Source organism: Drosophila subpulchrella, chromosome 4 (genome assembly GCF_014743375.2).
Source record: "Drosophila subpulchrella strain 33 F10 #4 breed RU33 chromosome 4, RU_Dsub_v1.1 Primary Assembly, whole genome shotgun sequence".
Taxonomy (NCBI): domain Eukaryota; kingdom Metazoa; phylum Arthropoda; class Insecta; order Diptera; family Drosophilidae; genus Drosophila; species Drosophila subpulchrella.
In genome coordinates this window covers 450770-466699 of record NC_050608.1, presented here as the reverse complement: position 1 = coordinate 466699, position 15930 = coordinate 450770, and the positions used below count along the sequence as shown (strand labels likewise).

General features: G+C 31.9%; 1 protein-coding gene across 6 annotated transcripts; it reads left to right on the top strand.

Moving 5' to 3' along the window:
• The first annotated feature begins 1066 nt into the window (after positions 1-1066).
• On the top strand, positions 1067-14955 carry LOC119551223. Of its 6 annotated transcripts, none has more exons than XM_037860746.1 (8): positions 1067-1085; positions 1512-1607; positions 4960-5079; positions 6593-6837; positions 6904-7020; positions 9337-9738; positions 9806-10223; positions 12086-14955. In XM_037860746.1, the coding sequence occupies exons 3-8, from the start codon at positions 5059-5061 to the stop codon at positions 12353-12355; spliced, it is 1473 nt and encodes a 490-aa protein (XP_037716674.1). In that variant the 5' UTR covers positions 1067-1085; positions 1512-1607; positions 4960-5058; the 3' UTR covers positions 12356-14955. The 6 variants fall into 6 exon arrangements, with proteins under 6 accessions (XP_037716674.1, XP_037716834.1, XP_037716752.1 ...); XM_037860824.1 differs by lacking the exon at positions 1512-1607 and adding an exon at positions 1275-1299 and having other exon boundaries at positions 1072-1177; XM_037860498.1 differs by lacking the exon at positions 1067-1085 and adding an exon at positions 1721-1861 and having other exon boundaries at positions 1355-1607.
• The last annotated feature ends 975 nt before the right edge of the window (positions 14956-15930 follow it).

Sequence of the window (15930 nt, the reverse complement as noted above, 5' to 3'; positions counted from 1 at the left end):
GCTTTTGTAGTAAGTACAACAACTACTTATAACTACTCTAATTGTTCCCCGATAGAATTTGAAAATTTTCATTCTGAAATCAGAATTTTATAAGTCTTGTAAAAATTGTTCAATATTTGTTCAATTGTAAAGCAGGCTTTCGCAGAATTACGAATAAACAAGCCTGTGATTTTGTTGTTGGTTTCTCTTATTGTAGGCTTCTTAGAAATACGAATACGCAGGTTTGTGATTTTGTTGTTGATTACTTTTAAGATTACTTTTAGAATATAGCTAACTCTCTCTTCTGAAAAGAAGATGAGAGAGTATGAAAATACTGGGACTTTGGAATTTGAAAGCGTGAACATTATAAAAACTACCCAAATATAAAAGATGTTCTTCTTTCTTTGGGAAGAATAAAAAAAAATACTATTTTGTTCAAAAATGTTTTCAAAAACGTAACGTTTTGAGTTTAAGAACTTGCTCCACGTTCTACAAGTTTCCTCAATCAATACTCAATCACTCCCCTCTACTCTGTCAACATTCCGTTCTCGAACATAAAAGTAAAAAACGAATTTAAGAAATAAAATCAAATCAGCTACTTATATGAAAATTATATATTTAATAACAGGCATGAGTGCGCATGAGAAATACATTTTAAAGCAAAACATTTTAAAAAAATATTGGTATGCCTTAAATGCCTTATTGCACTCCTTTTAAAATTTCTATACAAATGTGGACCGTCCTAATTTTTTATCCATTATTTAATATTTTAGTTAGTATGAGGTTAAAGAAGAAGTATGTACATGTGTATGCACGTTACCATTTATGTGGTAGATCCCAGTAAAAAAAAGCTTTTTGGCCACGACTTTTGTAAATAAAGAAATTTTCATTTATTGCAACGAAATCGAAGCTTTAAGCTTTTAGTTCCTTAGGCTAAACCTTATAATCGGAAATAATGAACTTAAAAGAGAGTTACGAGTTTAACAGCTTCTCACTCGCGCATGCGTGAATTTAGAATGCAAGCTGCATACGGTACAAGTCAACTTTTATTCAGTTTAATTTCCGCTGAGTGTTGGAGACGTCGTAGTAAAAATTGTTGACTACAGGTACACAACACCATTTCTTTCATTAAAACGCGCTCGTTGAGTGTTACAGCGAATGTTTAAGTTTAATTTGTATTTAATATTCCGAGGACTAAGTGAGTTACATTTTAATTAATATCTTTTAATTTTTCAATCATATTAAAACCAATTTTAAATTTATATTTACTTTATTGTTCCAAATACAATTTACAGCAGTACAATTTTCAAATAACAATTTGTAAGTGCTTTTTTCAGCTTCAATGGAGCTTTAACAGTGTCGTAAATATTTTTCTGCGCATGACTTAATATGTTATTTTCTTAAGAAAACGGTATATATAAGTACAAAAGCATACGCTATTCATTTCATTCATAAAATACTTATACAGTCTTCGCAAAGTTCTCAAATATTAAAAAGCTTGTACAAATTATTTCAAAAATTAATTGTTTTAGCATCATAAACAATCAATGTCATTCACTCGTACACAAGTACACTCATCAAAGTTAAAGTATTAGTTGGCGCGGAGTTAAAAGGAATTAAAAGTACAGGTAAATAAATTCGTTATCATTCAATCGTGTAAAAGTCCCCTTCGTTTACAGACCAACACCTAATATTTTGTATGTATCCACTTAAGTTATTTTTAAAAAACGGTATTTTTCAGCAGGATGAGATCTGACACATGGATCTTCTATAAAACTTGGCATCAAAAGTGCTTTCGTTTTTTTTGTTCTTGGCCGAAGAAACGCATCTTTTTTAAAATGCGTAATTGCATAATTGGAGTATACAAAAAAATCCGGAAAAAGTAAATGAACATTTAAGCCTAAATACGAGCATTTGCACAATTTTCAAGCTAATTGCACCATTAACAATTCTTTTCTGAGCACCGCACCTGCACTTTAAAATGCACAAAAATAAATTTAATTTCAAAAGAAATTACTATGCAATTAAATGTATATAAATGCTAAAATTTTGTAAGCCCTAAATTTGATTTTATCCCACAAGGTAGCTGTCAGAAATATATAGATTGTTTAGAAAACAGAAAGGACAAAAATCAACGACATTTATTGACTATTTGTTAAATATTTTAAGCTGATTGCTGTTTTTACTCCCGTTACTCATAGAATAAAACTGTATATGGTATTCGTTGAAAACAGGCAAAATTAATCATTTCTGACCTTACACAGAAAATAAATTCTTGATAAGGTCGCTATCCGAGTCGATCAAGACATGTTAATTTGTCTGTTCGTCCTCCTGTATAAATGTTGAGGCCTATTCATCGTAAGTTTCCTATGTACATTTTACACGACTTTGCGCTGAAGTAATTTCTGTGGAACCCCTGTATAAGAGCTAAGAATCTAATCTGTGTGGCAGCAAATTTTTTTTTAAAAGACTTTAATCTAACACTACAAGGTAAATATTGATTATCAAAAAGGAAGGATTTAGTTTTCGACCCTAAAGTCAACAGTTGTAATGTAAAAATTTGCAATATCCAACATTGGTTATTAGTTGCTATTTCGGTGTGCAATTTTAACTATGTGTATATTTCTTTAAAGTCAATACTAATTTCTTTTAGAATAAAATATGGGCATTTTCACGGGTCGCAAACGTACGTTCGTACGCAATTTGTGCAAATAAAAAAAGAAAAACGTTTTCTGATTTTTTTTTTGCTATTCGATAGCATTTTGTTAGTTCTTTGCTTAGTGTAAATGATATGGTAAATTGAGCTATCATTTTCATAATAAAGGCAAAAAACATGCGGTCGGGAACGTACGCCAAATGGAAGTCGACTTTAAACTATTAGAATGCTAAATTCTGCGAATTGGGACGGAATATTCTAAAGCAATAACCTTACTTTCAAAATGGATTCATGTAGATTTCTATCGAGTCTGTTCCCAAGGAATTATCCCCATTGGTTTTTTTTTATTAAATTAAGTACCGGTCGCGAACGTACAATTTTTCCACGTTATTTTTTTAACAGTTAATTGACCATTTTTTCCCCCTCTTCGGATTTGTATCTTCTTATTAGATTGCAATTAAGAGATTTGGTAGAAAACGTGCGAAGAAATCATTTATTTTCCTTGCTTGATTCTTCTACCTTCCTTGATGATTATGAAGATTTTTTTGTTTCGGTCCTGGTTGACCATTTGGCGGATTTGCCCATATGGCATTTGATTTAGCATTTAAGAAGAAATTTTATTCATATCTAAATATTAAAATATCTAAACGTTCATCTGCCTTCCAAAAATTTTGCAAATCGTTAAAAAAAAGTAATTTAAATACTTTTTTTTAACAATTTGCTGTATAATTTTTGTAAATTTGGAGAGAGATCTGTAAGCTGGGACACTTTTCTTTTTGATACACATTAGTTTTAACTTGTGCACTAAACGGGCGAGAAGTTTTTAAAGAATTTTAAGCAAATTACATAAAAGCTATTAGGCTCTTTGAACGAGTCACATTTCCGCTAATTTCAAATAAATGCATTTTTCCGAACGAAACTTTTGTTGACTGTCCCTACTTAGACGTAATGTGTTTTTTAAGGAAAAAGGTTGTATTCCAAGCTAGGCGCTTAACCATTAATTAATGTTTGTAACTTATGTCCGATTTCATTTAAGCACGATATTGTTTTTTTATAGAATTTCTAAATTGTAAATATATTTGTAAGAATTATACTTATAGCCCCGTTATACATATAAAAAAATATATTTGTACCCGTTACTCGTAGAGTAAAAGTATGTAACAGGTAGAAGGAAGTCTCTCTGATCAGCATCACGAGTCGAGTCGATCTAGCCATTTCCGTATGTCCGTGTGAACGTTGTGATCTCGAAAACTAAGACGTTCGCAGCTCAAGTTTGTCACAAACCGCCCAAAACTATTGCTCCCAAAGTTTAAGTGCTAGACAATTTTAAACTAAAATGAATTGTTCTCGTCACTACCTGTCGATTGACTTAAAAAAAATGTTGCCCTGCCCAGTCTAACGCCCACAAACCGCACACAAACTTCGACAAATCGTAAATATAAATACTGATATTTCGGAAACTATTAAAGAAAAAAAGTATCTTTATTGTATTGGTCTCGTCAATTCCTATCGATTGATCTAAAAAGGCGTTTTCCGTGTTTTTATTTGAAAAGATCTCAGAAAGTGGACTTTCCCAACTTACAGACCTCTTCCCTGTTACTCGAAGTTTTTATAGAAGAGTCAGAAAATGTTCGTAACTTGCTCTAATATAGTTGTAATGCTGGTTTCGTAGAATTGTTACGTTTTAACCAATCACGATAAAAAATATCTTTTTATCTAAAAAAAATGTGTTCTTAAAAGTTAGCGTATTCTGGTAGGACACGCACATCGCTTACCAGATGTTGATTTTTCACTGATATAAAAAGTTTTCCCATTCAAAAGTATAATTTATTTTTAATTGGGAAGTTGGTAGTAGCTATAAACGTGTAGTACAATCTGTTTATTTTAAATTAATCACTTAATCATTAATCAAATGTTTGTATGAACTGTATTTAAATGTTAGTCAAAGATGTCAGAAAATGTAAATTAAGTGTTTAAACTTAAGGGTACATGTGAATTTAGTCATTGCGGAGAAACTGGGAATATTTTTAAAGCCACAATTAATTTAAAGTGTACCCAAATAAGTCTCAATGCCTTAGGGATTTAGTTAGTATAAAGAAGTTTAATTAGTTGTGTAATCATTTTTAAGTTAATTAGCAAACTATAGCTAGAGAGTGAACTTTTAACAGGCAGCATAAAAATTATCGAATACTTAATAGAAATTATCAATCTATTTGGATTAGTTTATATTGTAATTTTCCTGTGTTTGCATGATTTATGTTTAATTAACTATATTTCTATGAAATATTATTATATTGTATCAACATTTGATTTTTAAATGACAGAGACTACCACGCATTAAAATAAATTACACTCCAATGCAAATAAGAGAAGCGATAATACATTTGGTGACCATTCTGGAATTCTAATATAACAACACGAAAATGCATTGCAGACGCATATTGGTACGTATTCAAATCAATAGGTGTTAAGTGGATACTTAAGTATTGTATGTACATTTTTCATATACAAATTCCTATTGCCCATGAAATGTGTTATCATTATCAGGGCCCTTTATTCAGAGTACTGGCCGTATAACGTATTACCAATATGCTTACATATTGTTTTATGAACTGGAGTTTTACGTCGATCTAGCCATGTCCGTTCGTCCGTCTGTCCGTATTTTGCTCTTAATGACCATCTACATGCCAACAATAATTCAAATCGGACCATTCATTAAGATGTTATAACCAAACAATAATGAATTACTAGCAAATCATTCAGAAAATGGGCATCTTACGAAATTTAACAAGCGCCACCTAGGTCTTACGTTATGTGAAGTATTAGTGAAATCTCGTAAACATCTGATTGGAATGAACGATAGGTGGCGCTTTTTTGTTAGCTGAGTAACGGATATCTGATAGTCGAGGCCGTTGACTATAGCGTTTTCTCTTGTTTTTCTTATTATTGTACGTGCTCAAATGATCCTCCTCGTCGCCTTTAACTTTTGAAGCTGATAAAGACCAGGCATCTTCATAGATTTCCCCTGACCCCAACAACAAGTGAGATATCACATTTTATACCTTAAGAGTATAAGGTACCTTACAGAAGATCCTCTCTTAAAAGTATGAGTTTTTCTAATGCCCACTTGCGTTTGTTATTTCGGCCTGCCTCTTGATTAGGGCAATGGTTTAGCGTACTAAAAATGCTTACTACCCGTTACACGTAGAGAAAGGGGGTATATTAGATTCATCGGAAAGTACAGGGGTGGTCAAAAGTATTTACACAAAACAAAAGTTAAATATACTCATAATTTGAACTTACTTCATGTACATTTTGGCATCAATGGAAAGGTCACTTAAATTCCGCTTGAATGATACATGACTTTTCTTAACCCATTCAGTACTTATTAAAAATTCAGAATTTTCGTGAAAATCGACTTTTCTTTTAAATAACTTTTGAAATAAACTTGAGCTGCGTAGGCATCAGTAGAATCTGGATGCTTAGTCGCAACTTTTTAGCTCTTATAGTTTCAGAGATATCAGCGTTAGGTGAGTGGCGTGGCAATATTTTTTTAGGACGATCCGTAGATCGATGAAACCAATTCATTTTAGTTAAATTTTTTATTCTAGCGATAAAACTGTTGGAGCCACAGTTGTGGGAGTGGCTTTTTGCTTTTAATCAAACTTGCGCTGTAAGTAAAAGGGTATATTGTATTTGTCAGAAAGTATGTAACAGGTAGAAGGAACAAATTTCCGTTTGTCCGTCTGTCTCTTTAATAGCTGGGTAACAAAAATATGGAGAAGGTATTGTAATTATAAGAGCATCTGGCCTTTTTCTTATTAAATTATTATGCATTAAAATGTGGTAATAAATTAAGTTTCGGTAATAAAAATACAATACAAAATGCTTAGATGTGCAACTAAAGTTGTAGTAGTTTCAAAGTAAAATATATAATTAAAAAAAAAATCTTTGCAGGTCAAATATATACAATTTGATGTGTTGGTAATTCTGGCAACTATTAGGCTTGGAAATGCCAACTATCTAGGTGCTCGCAGTCGAGAAAGAAATTTAAACAACAATAACAACGGAGTTAAATCTGAAGAATCAGCACATATCGTAAATTCCGGCGGTGTAAGGACAGTTGGGGAAGTATTTGTGCCAAAAACATTTTCCCTCAACTCACAGGAGCCAACATGCGAACAGCTTCGTGCCATGTGGATGTAAGTTGTAAAAAAAGGAGTTTTCAAGAAAATATAATAAGTTTAAACTTTTCTTGTGAATCATAGATTTTCAAAAAGGCAATCCCGAGCTGCAGAAATCACGAATGAAATACCAACGTACCGGGACCCCTTTACTTATAATGTTTGGGAACCGCTTTTATTGAACTCACGAATGCTCGGATCGTAAGTGTTTTTTAAGAACTTGACTTGACCCTGGTTAACTAAAAAGGTCTATGATTAAACGTTAGTGATTCTAAACAAATTTCCCATGAAAATGGCTAATTTAAAACTAATAGCTGTTTATAGGTTTTGTAACTAGGTAAATAGGTGTTTTTTTATAAGCAAAGCAATAATTTTATTTTATTTATAATTCACTCAATTCATTTTCACTCATTTCAAAATAGGTGATTTTATTTTTTTAATATAAATCAGGGTATTCCCTAAACTGTTAAATTGCTAAATTGTTGAAAATTCAACAAAAAAATTCAGCAACTAAGGGAACGATACTAAAAGTTCCCTGTTGAATTTTCAATTTTAAGATGTCAGCTGTTTGTCAGATTGTCAAATTGACAGGCGGTGTTTACTAAAGATTAAATTAAGGAAAATGCCGAAAATAAGCCAAAAACTGAATTATTAGAACTGCTAACAGGCGACTTAATCCTTTATTTGCATATTTTATACGATTGAAATTCCTCCATGTTTACAAGTGACCAGAGTTACCCTCTTACTTTTAGTCGAGAACAGCGAACTCTGGTTTTCAGCAATTCAACAAAATGTTCAACAGCCCCGAAGCTGTTGAATTGCTGAAATTTCTGAAAGTTGACTTTCAACAATTCAACAGTTTAGGGAATACCCTGAATATATTTAAATTAAATAAATTAAATTAGTTTCTTCCCATATTATTAGAACCGATTTACAAAGCTATCCTATACCTGTCACTGCTTAAAGTATACATTTAAACATGGGCGTTGGACTGGGTCAATTTGCATAGACGAAAAAAAAGTGATAAATCGTTGTCACTTGAAGACAACCAAATAAAAAGGGTTAATTACTAATGTTGGCCAGAAAGTTAATTTAATGTGCCTCGACCACCATATACCCGTTATTTGTTCGACTTTTGGCATGTCGATAAGTATTGACAAGTAAAATAAAATTAACTGTACAGAATCTTTAAAAAATGTGGGCGGAAGAAATATTTTAGCATTATGTTAGTTTTCTAGAGTGGGCGTGGCAAACATTATTTTTGGGTCAATCGAAGTTAATGTTAGTTAACATTTTTATTCTAGCGGCATAACTGAGGGTGCCTACGTTTTTGGTGGTTTGTGGGCGTTAGAGTTCGCGCTGCACCTTGCTAAAGTGAAGTTGCGCTGCCCAAGAACTTGTCGATTTTGCATGCTTAATCCAAGCTTTTAGTTTTTATAGTTTCCGAGTTTTTAACTTTTATACGGATGGACGGAAGGACATGGCTAGTGACCCTGTTCAAGGGCAAACGCTTCCTTTCACCTGTTACATACTTTCCGACGAATACAATATACCCTTTTACTCTATGAGTACCGTGATTAAATAAAGCAAGTACCTGCTGATAATCATATTTACAAAAGCAAAAAACAATTTTTTGAAAAAATTTTTAAAGGTTTGAACCGGATAATCCTGATAATGAACGCTAAACATCAAGAAATGTGATTGATATATAATTAGAAGGAAAAGTTTCGCGAAGTGTTTTTATTTTTTTTGTCGAGCAAGTGTGTTTTACTGATAACAGCAAAAAAACGCAAGCAACATGTAAAAATGTCTTGTAAAATGCCAAAATGAAATAATTTACTCAATATTTTGTACGTTTATGGAAGAAACCTCTTGGCGTTGATCTACCATATTTAAATTCCCCCAATTCCATACCCGTATCTAATAGTCGAGACCATCGACTATAGCGTTTTCTCTTATTATACCCGATGTAAAAGTAAAAGGCTATACTAGGTTCTTCGGAAAGTATGTGACAGGTAGAAGAAAGCTTTTCCGACCACATAAAGTATATATATTCGCGATCAGGATCACTGTCCGTATGAACGCCGTGATTTCAGAAACTATAAAAGCTGCAATACTGGAATTATGCATGCCGATTTTAGAGATTCCTGCGCAGCGCAAGTTTGTTTCGTCAGTGTTCCACTGTTCCGGTTTCAATATTGTAAATGGGTATTGATAAAAACAAAACCTCATTTAAATTTATACAAAATATTAAAAAATGTGAGCGCTACAGGGATTTTAGTGTTATAGTCGTTTGTGGGCGTTAGAGTGATAATAACAAGTAGCGGTTTTACATTCGAAATAAAATTACATTAAAGCTAACTAACTAAAATACTCTCCTTCCAAACTAATGAAACGTATGTATTTTTGATCTGCGAACTCAGAAAGGCAAACGCTTGTTTTTTGTTACCTATTTCATACTTTTACTTATCTGAATATGTATATAGCCTTTCTTTCTTTTCCTTTAAATGCTGTTAGACTGAGAATGAGCGCGAGAGAAAGAGCCAGGTCGCCCGTATTTGGCCGTGTTGTCAACCGAGAGCCAAATACACCACAACGCGTTCCATTTGAACATCATCAAAGATTGGTTGAATTTGGACCAGGTTCAAGTCAATCTCGGTATTACGGAGCTGAATCGCGACCACAAAACGGTGCTTCTTCCTCATCACGCAGATCAAGTAAAAATCGATATATGGGAGTCCCAAATGGTACCGGCAATAATGCAAAAGAAAGTCAAAACTCAGTTGCTATACAAGGCAGTTTTCAAAAGCTCAAAGAGTTAATATGGACTGAGAGAGCTAAGGAATTAACAGAGCAACGAAGAGATGAGGAGTTGGCTGCACGTGCTGCAGCCCTTAAAGAAATTGCTAACGGGAAAAAGTAACTATAATTTTAAAGTTAAATTAAACAATTAAACATTCTTAATTTAAATAATTCCAATCAACAGCGTTCTATCGAATTATAATCCTCAAGCCGCTAGCCCATCTGATTCCATATTAATGGATGAAAATAGAAGCCCTGATGGAAATAGTTACCAATATAGTGACGTTAATCGCATGTCAATTCTAAATGAGCAAAATTTTCGGAGCGACAAAAGTAATAAAAATAGACATAGGACTGGCGCCAGAGCAACCACACGACGCATTGGCAATTCCGCTTCTTACAATAAAAAAGAAAGTCTAGCTAATAAGGAACATAAAACATTATTTCCTGGAAATAATCGAGCAGCCCGCATTAAAATTCCATCAACTGAGCTTTTTTCAAGTGATTCCACCGAAAGAGATCATTCAGTCATTGGTATTCCGAGGACATACCCAATACGAAAATCACACTTCAGAGAGCGAAATCGATCCCTTCTAAATGAGGTAAATAATTAAAAAAAACAATTTTAAAATTCTTGACTCTTTAAATTAAAATTGATCCGGATTCGGGCCAGTGCGCTAGCACAGCGTTTGGTTGGGTCGTTAAAGTTGTTTTATCAGGTTCAAGTTATGCGGGTTTCATTTTAGTAGGCCTAGATGACTTTCATAAACATGCAGTATGCTATTTAGAGTTGTTTTCCCGCCAAACTAGCAGGTTTTTCCAAAAATGGTAGAACTAAAGTTTCTTGTTGTAAACTGTTCAACACCATCATTTTAGTTTAAAAAGTCTTCCCAAATCCTGTTTTACGAAAAACTTTTGAACGGAGCATCGAAAATAAGGAGACATTTTACGTGTAGTTTTAGTAAGAATACAACAGGACTTGTAAGATGAGACATTTATCTTCAACGGGCCCAACAGGTTAAATTTGCACTGCTTTTTTTTCCAAACCAATTAATATTTTTAGGTCTTGTTATGCAATCCTTTTTGTTGTTGCAATACTATATTACAAGGTAGGATCGGACCATCACTGTAGGTAATGGCATAGCCTTTTCATTTCTTCGGTGCGCTTCGTCATTACGTGAACTTCAGTAATAAGTTAATTAAAAATACACAAAATGAAAATTGTGTACTAAATTGGGTTTTAGACTTGTTACCCAGTTTTATGCAGGTGTGTAAACACCAGGAATCACAGAATGTAAACAAAAAGAAAGTTGTGAAATGTTATCGAATATATATTTATTTTCGTTATATTATCAGTTATTTCTAACTTAATTTATGATTAGGCCTGAAGGGTTACCAAAACGTAAGGATTTTGAGATAGCACGTACTACTCACACTTGCAGCAAACTAGGTAACGAATCTACATTTTTGTACAGAAGTTTAAGAAAGTGTAAAAGCAAACATTAAGAAAGGTTGAGCTGTCAGGGCCATTGGGGATAAATGAATATAAAATAAATTTATTAATTAATTCGAATTCCTATATGCACTTTTTCAAAAAGTTTGTTATGCCTTTTATTTATTTAAGTCTATGCCCGCAATAACGCTGAAGAACATACACTAGTCGGCATAAGTATTTTGACAAAACAAAAGTTAAATATACTCATAATTTTAACTTACTTCTTGTAAGCCTTGGCCATAATGGAAAGGTAGTTTAAATGCCGTTTGAATGCTACAATACATTTCTTAACCCATTCAGTACTTAATAAAAAGGACGAATTTGTGTAAGCATCTACTTTTTAAACTTTTTTCCTCGAGTTGAAAACTTACATTTTATGATGCAAAAAGTTTTTTAAAGCAAAAAGAATTTTTCAAAAATCGTTTTGCTCATATTTTGTATAATTTTTTGAAAATGTTTAGAAACATGCATTTAAGCCATATTTTTCTTTTTTCATAGAAATTTTTTTTCGACATTGTCACCTTTAAAATATCATAAAAAATATAAGCAAAATGATTTTTGAAAAATTCGTTTTGCAGTTACTATTATTTATGTTAGAAGGAAGTTTTTGCATCAAAAAATTTAAGTTTTCAAGTCGAGGAAAAAAGTTTGAAAAGTAGATGTTTACACAAATTCGTCTTTTTCAATAAGTACTGAATGGGTTAAGAAATGCATTGTATCATTCAAACGGCATTTAAATTACCTTTCCGTTGATGCCAAAGTTTACAAGTAGTAAGTTCAAATTATAAGTATATTAAACTTTTGTTTTGTCAAAATACTTATGCCGACTAAAATTGTAATCGGCTTGCGAGTTAAATAGATTATAAATTATTTTAAATCAAATTTTCAAGTTGCTTTTTATCTTTAAGTTGCTAACCGGAAAGATGCAATTTGTACATAGCTAATCTCTTTAATTGTTCTACATTAAAGCCGCAACCTAACGACCACTTCCATCGGATTCTTAGAGGACTAACGGCATGGCCTTTTAAAAAGTCTTCACAGGAAATAGACCAAAGTAAATTTACATCTATTGAAAATGCGTTAGGCCGCCAACTTGACATACTCGGACATTCCAGTAAGCCGAAGGATAACAATTATTTTACATCTTTAGAGAATAATGATAAACTAAAAATGTTGAATGAACAAAAACCAGAAACTGATGAATTTGAGTTGGGATTATACGATTACGATTATTATTAAAGAATCTGTGGTACCTAATGAGACCTCAAAATGTTTGTGGAAAAATTTAGTCTTTTTATTTTTAATTGATATTCATCAAAATAAAATTTAATCCAAGTTGTAAATACATTTGATTGTTAATCAATATAACATGACATTATTACCACATTCATAAAGGCATTTTCGAACATTTTTTAATTTACGAGGAATTTAAATTGAAGCTATCCAAATTGGTTTTATTGTAATATAAAAAGTCCAGTATCTACTGGATGTCAATGTAAATCAGTAAATTAGTTAGTATTTAAACCTCATTGTCAATACTAAGCAAAAAGTGTAGAGAAGTCTTAAAAAACTTTTCACATATCAAAAAGTAGAAGGCTTGGTCAAGAATTTAGTTCGTGCGCCATTATCGTTTTCTATATACCTGCAAAAGAATTATAATTATAACACAACTAAATACTTTGAACTATCTATTTCAGAAAACCGAAGGCTTAATAATTTAATGCATTTTTAAGTTCATATGATGTTTTTTATATAAATATAGCCCTTTAAATTATAAAGCCTGACGTGCGTTTCGGATGTTAAAGTTTCAATTTTTGCACTGTTTAGCCCAGATTTTTAAATACACCAGGCTTTAAGTATTGTCAGCCATTTTTTTTTTATATTTTCAGTTAATACAACAAGTCATAAGGATGCACAACATATTTCGAGCAGACCTACCGATATCTGATAGGTTTTTATGAAAAGTGCAAAATAGCACAGTGTAAAAACTCTTGTCAGATAGCATACATATATTTTTCGAGAGATAACATGTTTACGTACCTAGATAATGTTACGTTTGGAATTCAACTAACAAAATGCTTCCAACCAATAACAATCAATTGCAAATAAGATATTATGTGCTACTCAGTCAATATCAATTCCGAATTTCGGAAGCCATATTTAACATTTAAATGCTAATCAATTCCACTTTCACGGAAGTACCTACTTAAAAGTTAAAGTTTACTAATCATTAACTGAAAACATATCACGATCTATAAGTAGACATTACTTTCCAGATACATAAAGAAATAATTAAAACATATTTTCAGCCTGAAACCAAAACGGGATGTCAATGAAATTAATCTTATTTAGACTTTTGTACTTATTTACTTAAAGTACGTTAACCGACGAATGCAATACAATCAGCACTAAACTATTGAAACCAAATACATACATTCACAAAAATATTCAGTTTTGGATCGTTGGTTCGGCTTTGTGCCCATAATATAGATATCCATTTTTACATAAATATCCTTTTTAAACTCGTGCCAACAATCGTTAAAAATAATTTAGAGTAAAACTTATGTAACTCCAATGTCTGTAACTTGGAGATCGCTGCAAATATATGCTAATCCCTATATTTATTCAATCAAAGTTTTTCAATTTTCGATTTCAGTTTAGCTGAGTGGTTTAAGCTAGCTTACTAGAAATGATCTATGCAAAAATGCATGTAAAATTTAACATATCGAACTATTATACAAACTTTTATTTTAAAAAAATGCACTGTATTGGCCTATTATAAACTTTTGCATATGTATATAAAGAGTATAATAGAAAATAACTTGTGTAATATGATAATACTTGGTGAGACGTTACCTAGATCAAAACTGCGTACCACTGAAAGCTTTGATCAATCTAAAATCACCTGGTGTTCAAGTCCAAAACCTTTATTATACTCACCTTATTCATAGTAATAACTTATTAATAATCGTACAGAATGCCCGCGTTCACCAGCACAACATATCAAAGGCAAGTTATACCTAAAGGCCAAACCTTTTTGGGCATTAATCTTAATAAATACATTTTATTTTACCATTTCCCAACAAACTACTACATTTTAAAGAAATGTACGATTTGGAGTTTTTTATTTTAATTTCGCAAGTAAAAAACTTCTCTGATAATCATTCTATTACATATACTGGTTTGTAAGGTGCCGCTAATGGGATTAGTATTATTTTCTGATGCAGTTTGACCCCCTGAATTAGGAAATGATAATTCAACATTATTTTAAAATCTGAATTTCTTAGCTAATCTTTTAATGAAGTATGTTTTCCAAAATTAAAATGAGTGCTGTTACTAGAAAAATTGCCAGCCTAGTTACAACGGTCTTAGCAGAACTCGACATATAATATAAAAGAATGAACTCATGAACTGATAAAAAAATTAAAAAATATATATATTGAAAGGTACATTGGGTTACCAACACCTGAAATAAAGTAAAAGATGTAAGATATTGTGTATATGTGTGCTGGTAAACGCATGCAAAATTGATATTACACGTCTACATGTAGTGCTTGTATTAAATACATACAAAATGTAAGTGTAAGTTCCGCGACAATAATTTAGAATTTTATAAACAGACAATAGAATACTTTTCAAAACAAAAAAATGTACGAACGATATGCTCAAATCAGTAATTAATATCATTTCAAATATCTTAAAGTTGTCTACGCATGGTTGGTGTTTAATAAATCAAAAATGAAATAAATAATTCATTCAGGAAAAACTTTTATTGTAAAATATGCTGTACATTAAATTGTAACAAAATAAAACGATAAAAATATTATATTGTAATACTAGGTAATTTTGGTTTCACTAAGCTTGACTTAAAAAACGGTGTTGATATAAGTCACATAAGTCATAAAAAGTTTGAATTTTGTATCAATACTTGTAAAGGTGTTACTTCACGACATTGTTTGGCTTATTCGCTAGAACCAGGTATAACTATACATAATGATATCCCTTTAACTGGTGCGTATTGCAAGTATCGTTAATGGACTACTTTGTGTAGTTGTACCATGCATTAGAACAAGCTTTTTATCTCAGCTCTACAGAGAAAAAATGACTCAGCCGATAGGCACTTTGGTATTTCTCTGGTACTTAAGATCCCCCGATAATTTAATGCCTGGACCAATAGGTCTATATAAAAATTACACTTTTGTTAATTTACTAGAGCTGCAGTAAAAATTGGATGGAGTATGAAAACTAGATTTATTCATTTTGCTTGATTTTCTTACCATTTGTGTCCACTAAAGTGGACTGCTGCTTTTAGCAACTTATTAAGTCGGGTATATAAATCCTGCCAAGCCAAAGTTTTAAGACATTTGATAAACGCTCCATACTATACAAGAAACACTACCATTTTTCAAGATCTCAAAATTAATCCTGTTGCAATTTTAAGCTGATCGGCATAACAAACCCGAATTTGAAGGGAAACGACGTACAAAATCAGTTGCTTCGAAAAAATGCAAAACATCGCAAAACTAAATACAATTTGAAAGCTAGGATGTGGAATGTTTTCAGCGTCCAATGATTATTTTATTGCTATTAGCAAACTAATCAATAATGACATTACCATTTAGGCCAGCATAGTGAAAAAAGAATAGGGACTATTTTGGGTCAACAGTGAGGCCACGAGAATTTTCACAAGATTGAACCATTTTTACGTTTTTAAGCATTTGTAAAAACTTTCTTAAACGTTTCTGACTGTACGAGTATCCGTTTTTATGCAACAATTTTGGGAGGTGGATGCGCCTTTAAATATCATTTTCTTT

Excerpts from the sequence above, each read along its gene's own strand:
- LOC119551223 (XM_037860906.1), top strand. The coding sequence starts at position 5,059 with ATGCATTGCAGACGCATATTG. Across the intron at positions 5,080-6,592 it reads TGCATTGCAGACGCATATTG|GTCAAATATATACAATTTGA; the intron begins GTACGTATTCAA and ends AAATCTTTGCAG. Across the intron at positions 6,838-6,903 it reads CAGCTTCGTGCCATGTGGAT|ATTTTCAAAAAGGCAATCCC; the intron begins GTAAGTTGTAAA and ends TGTGAATCATAG.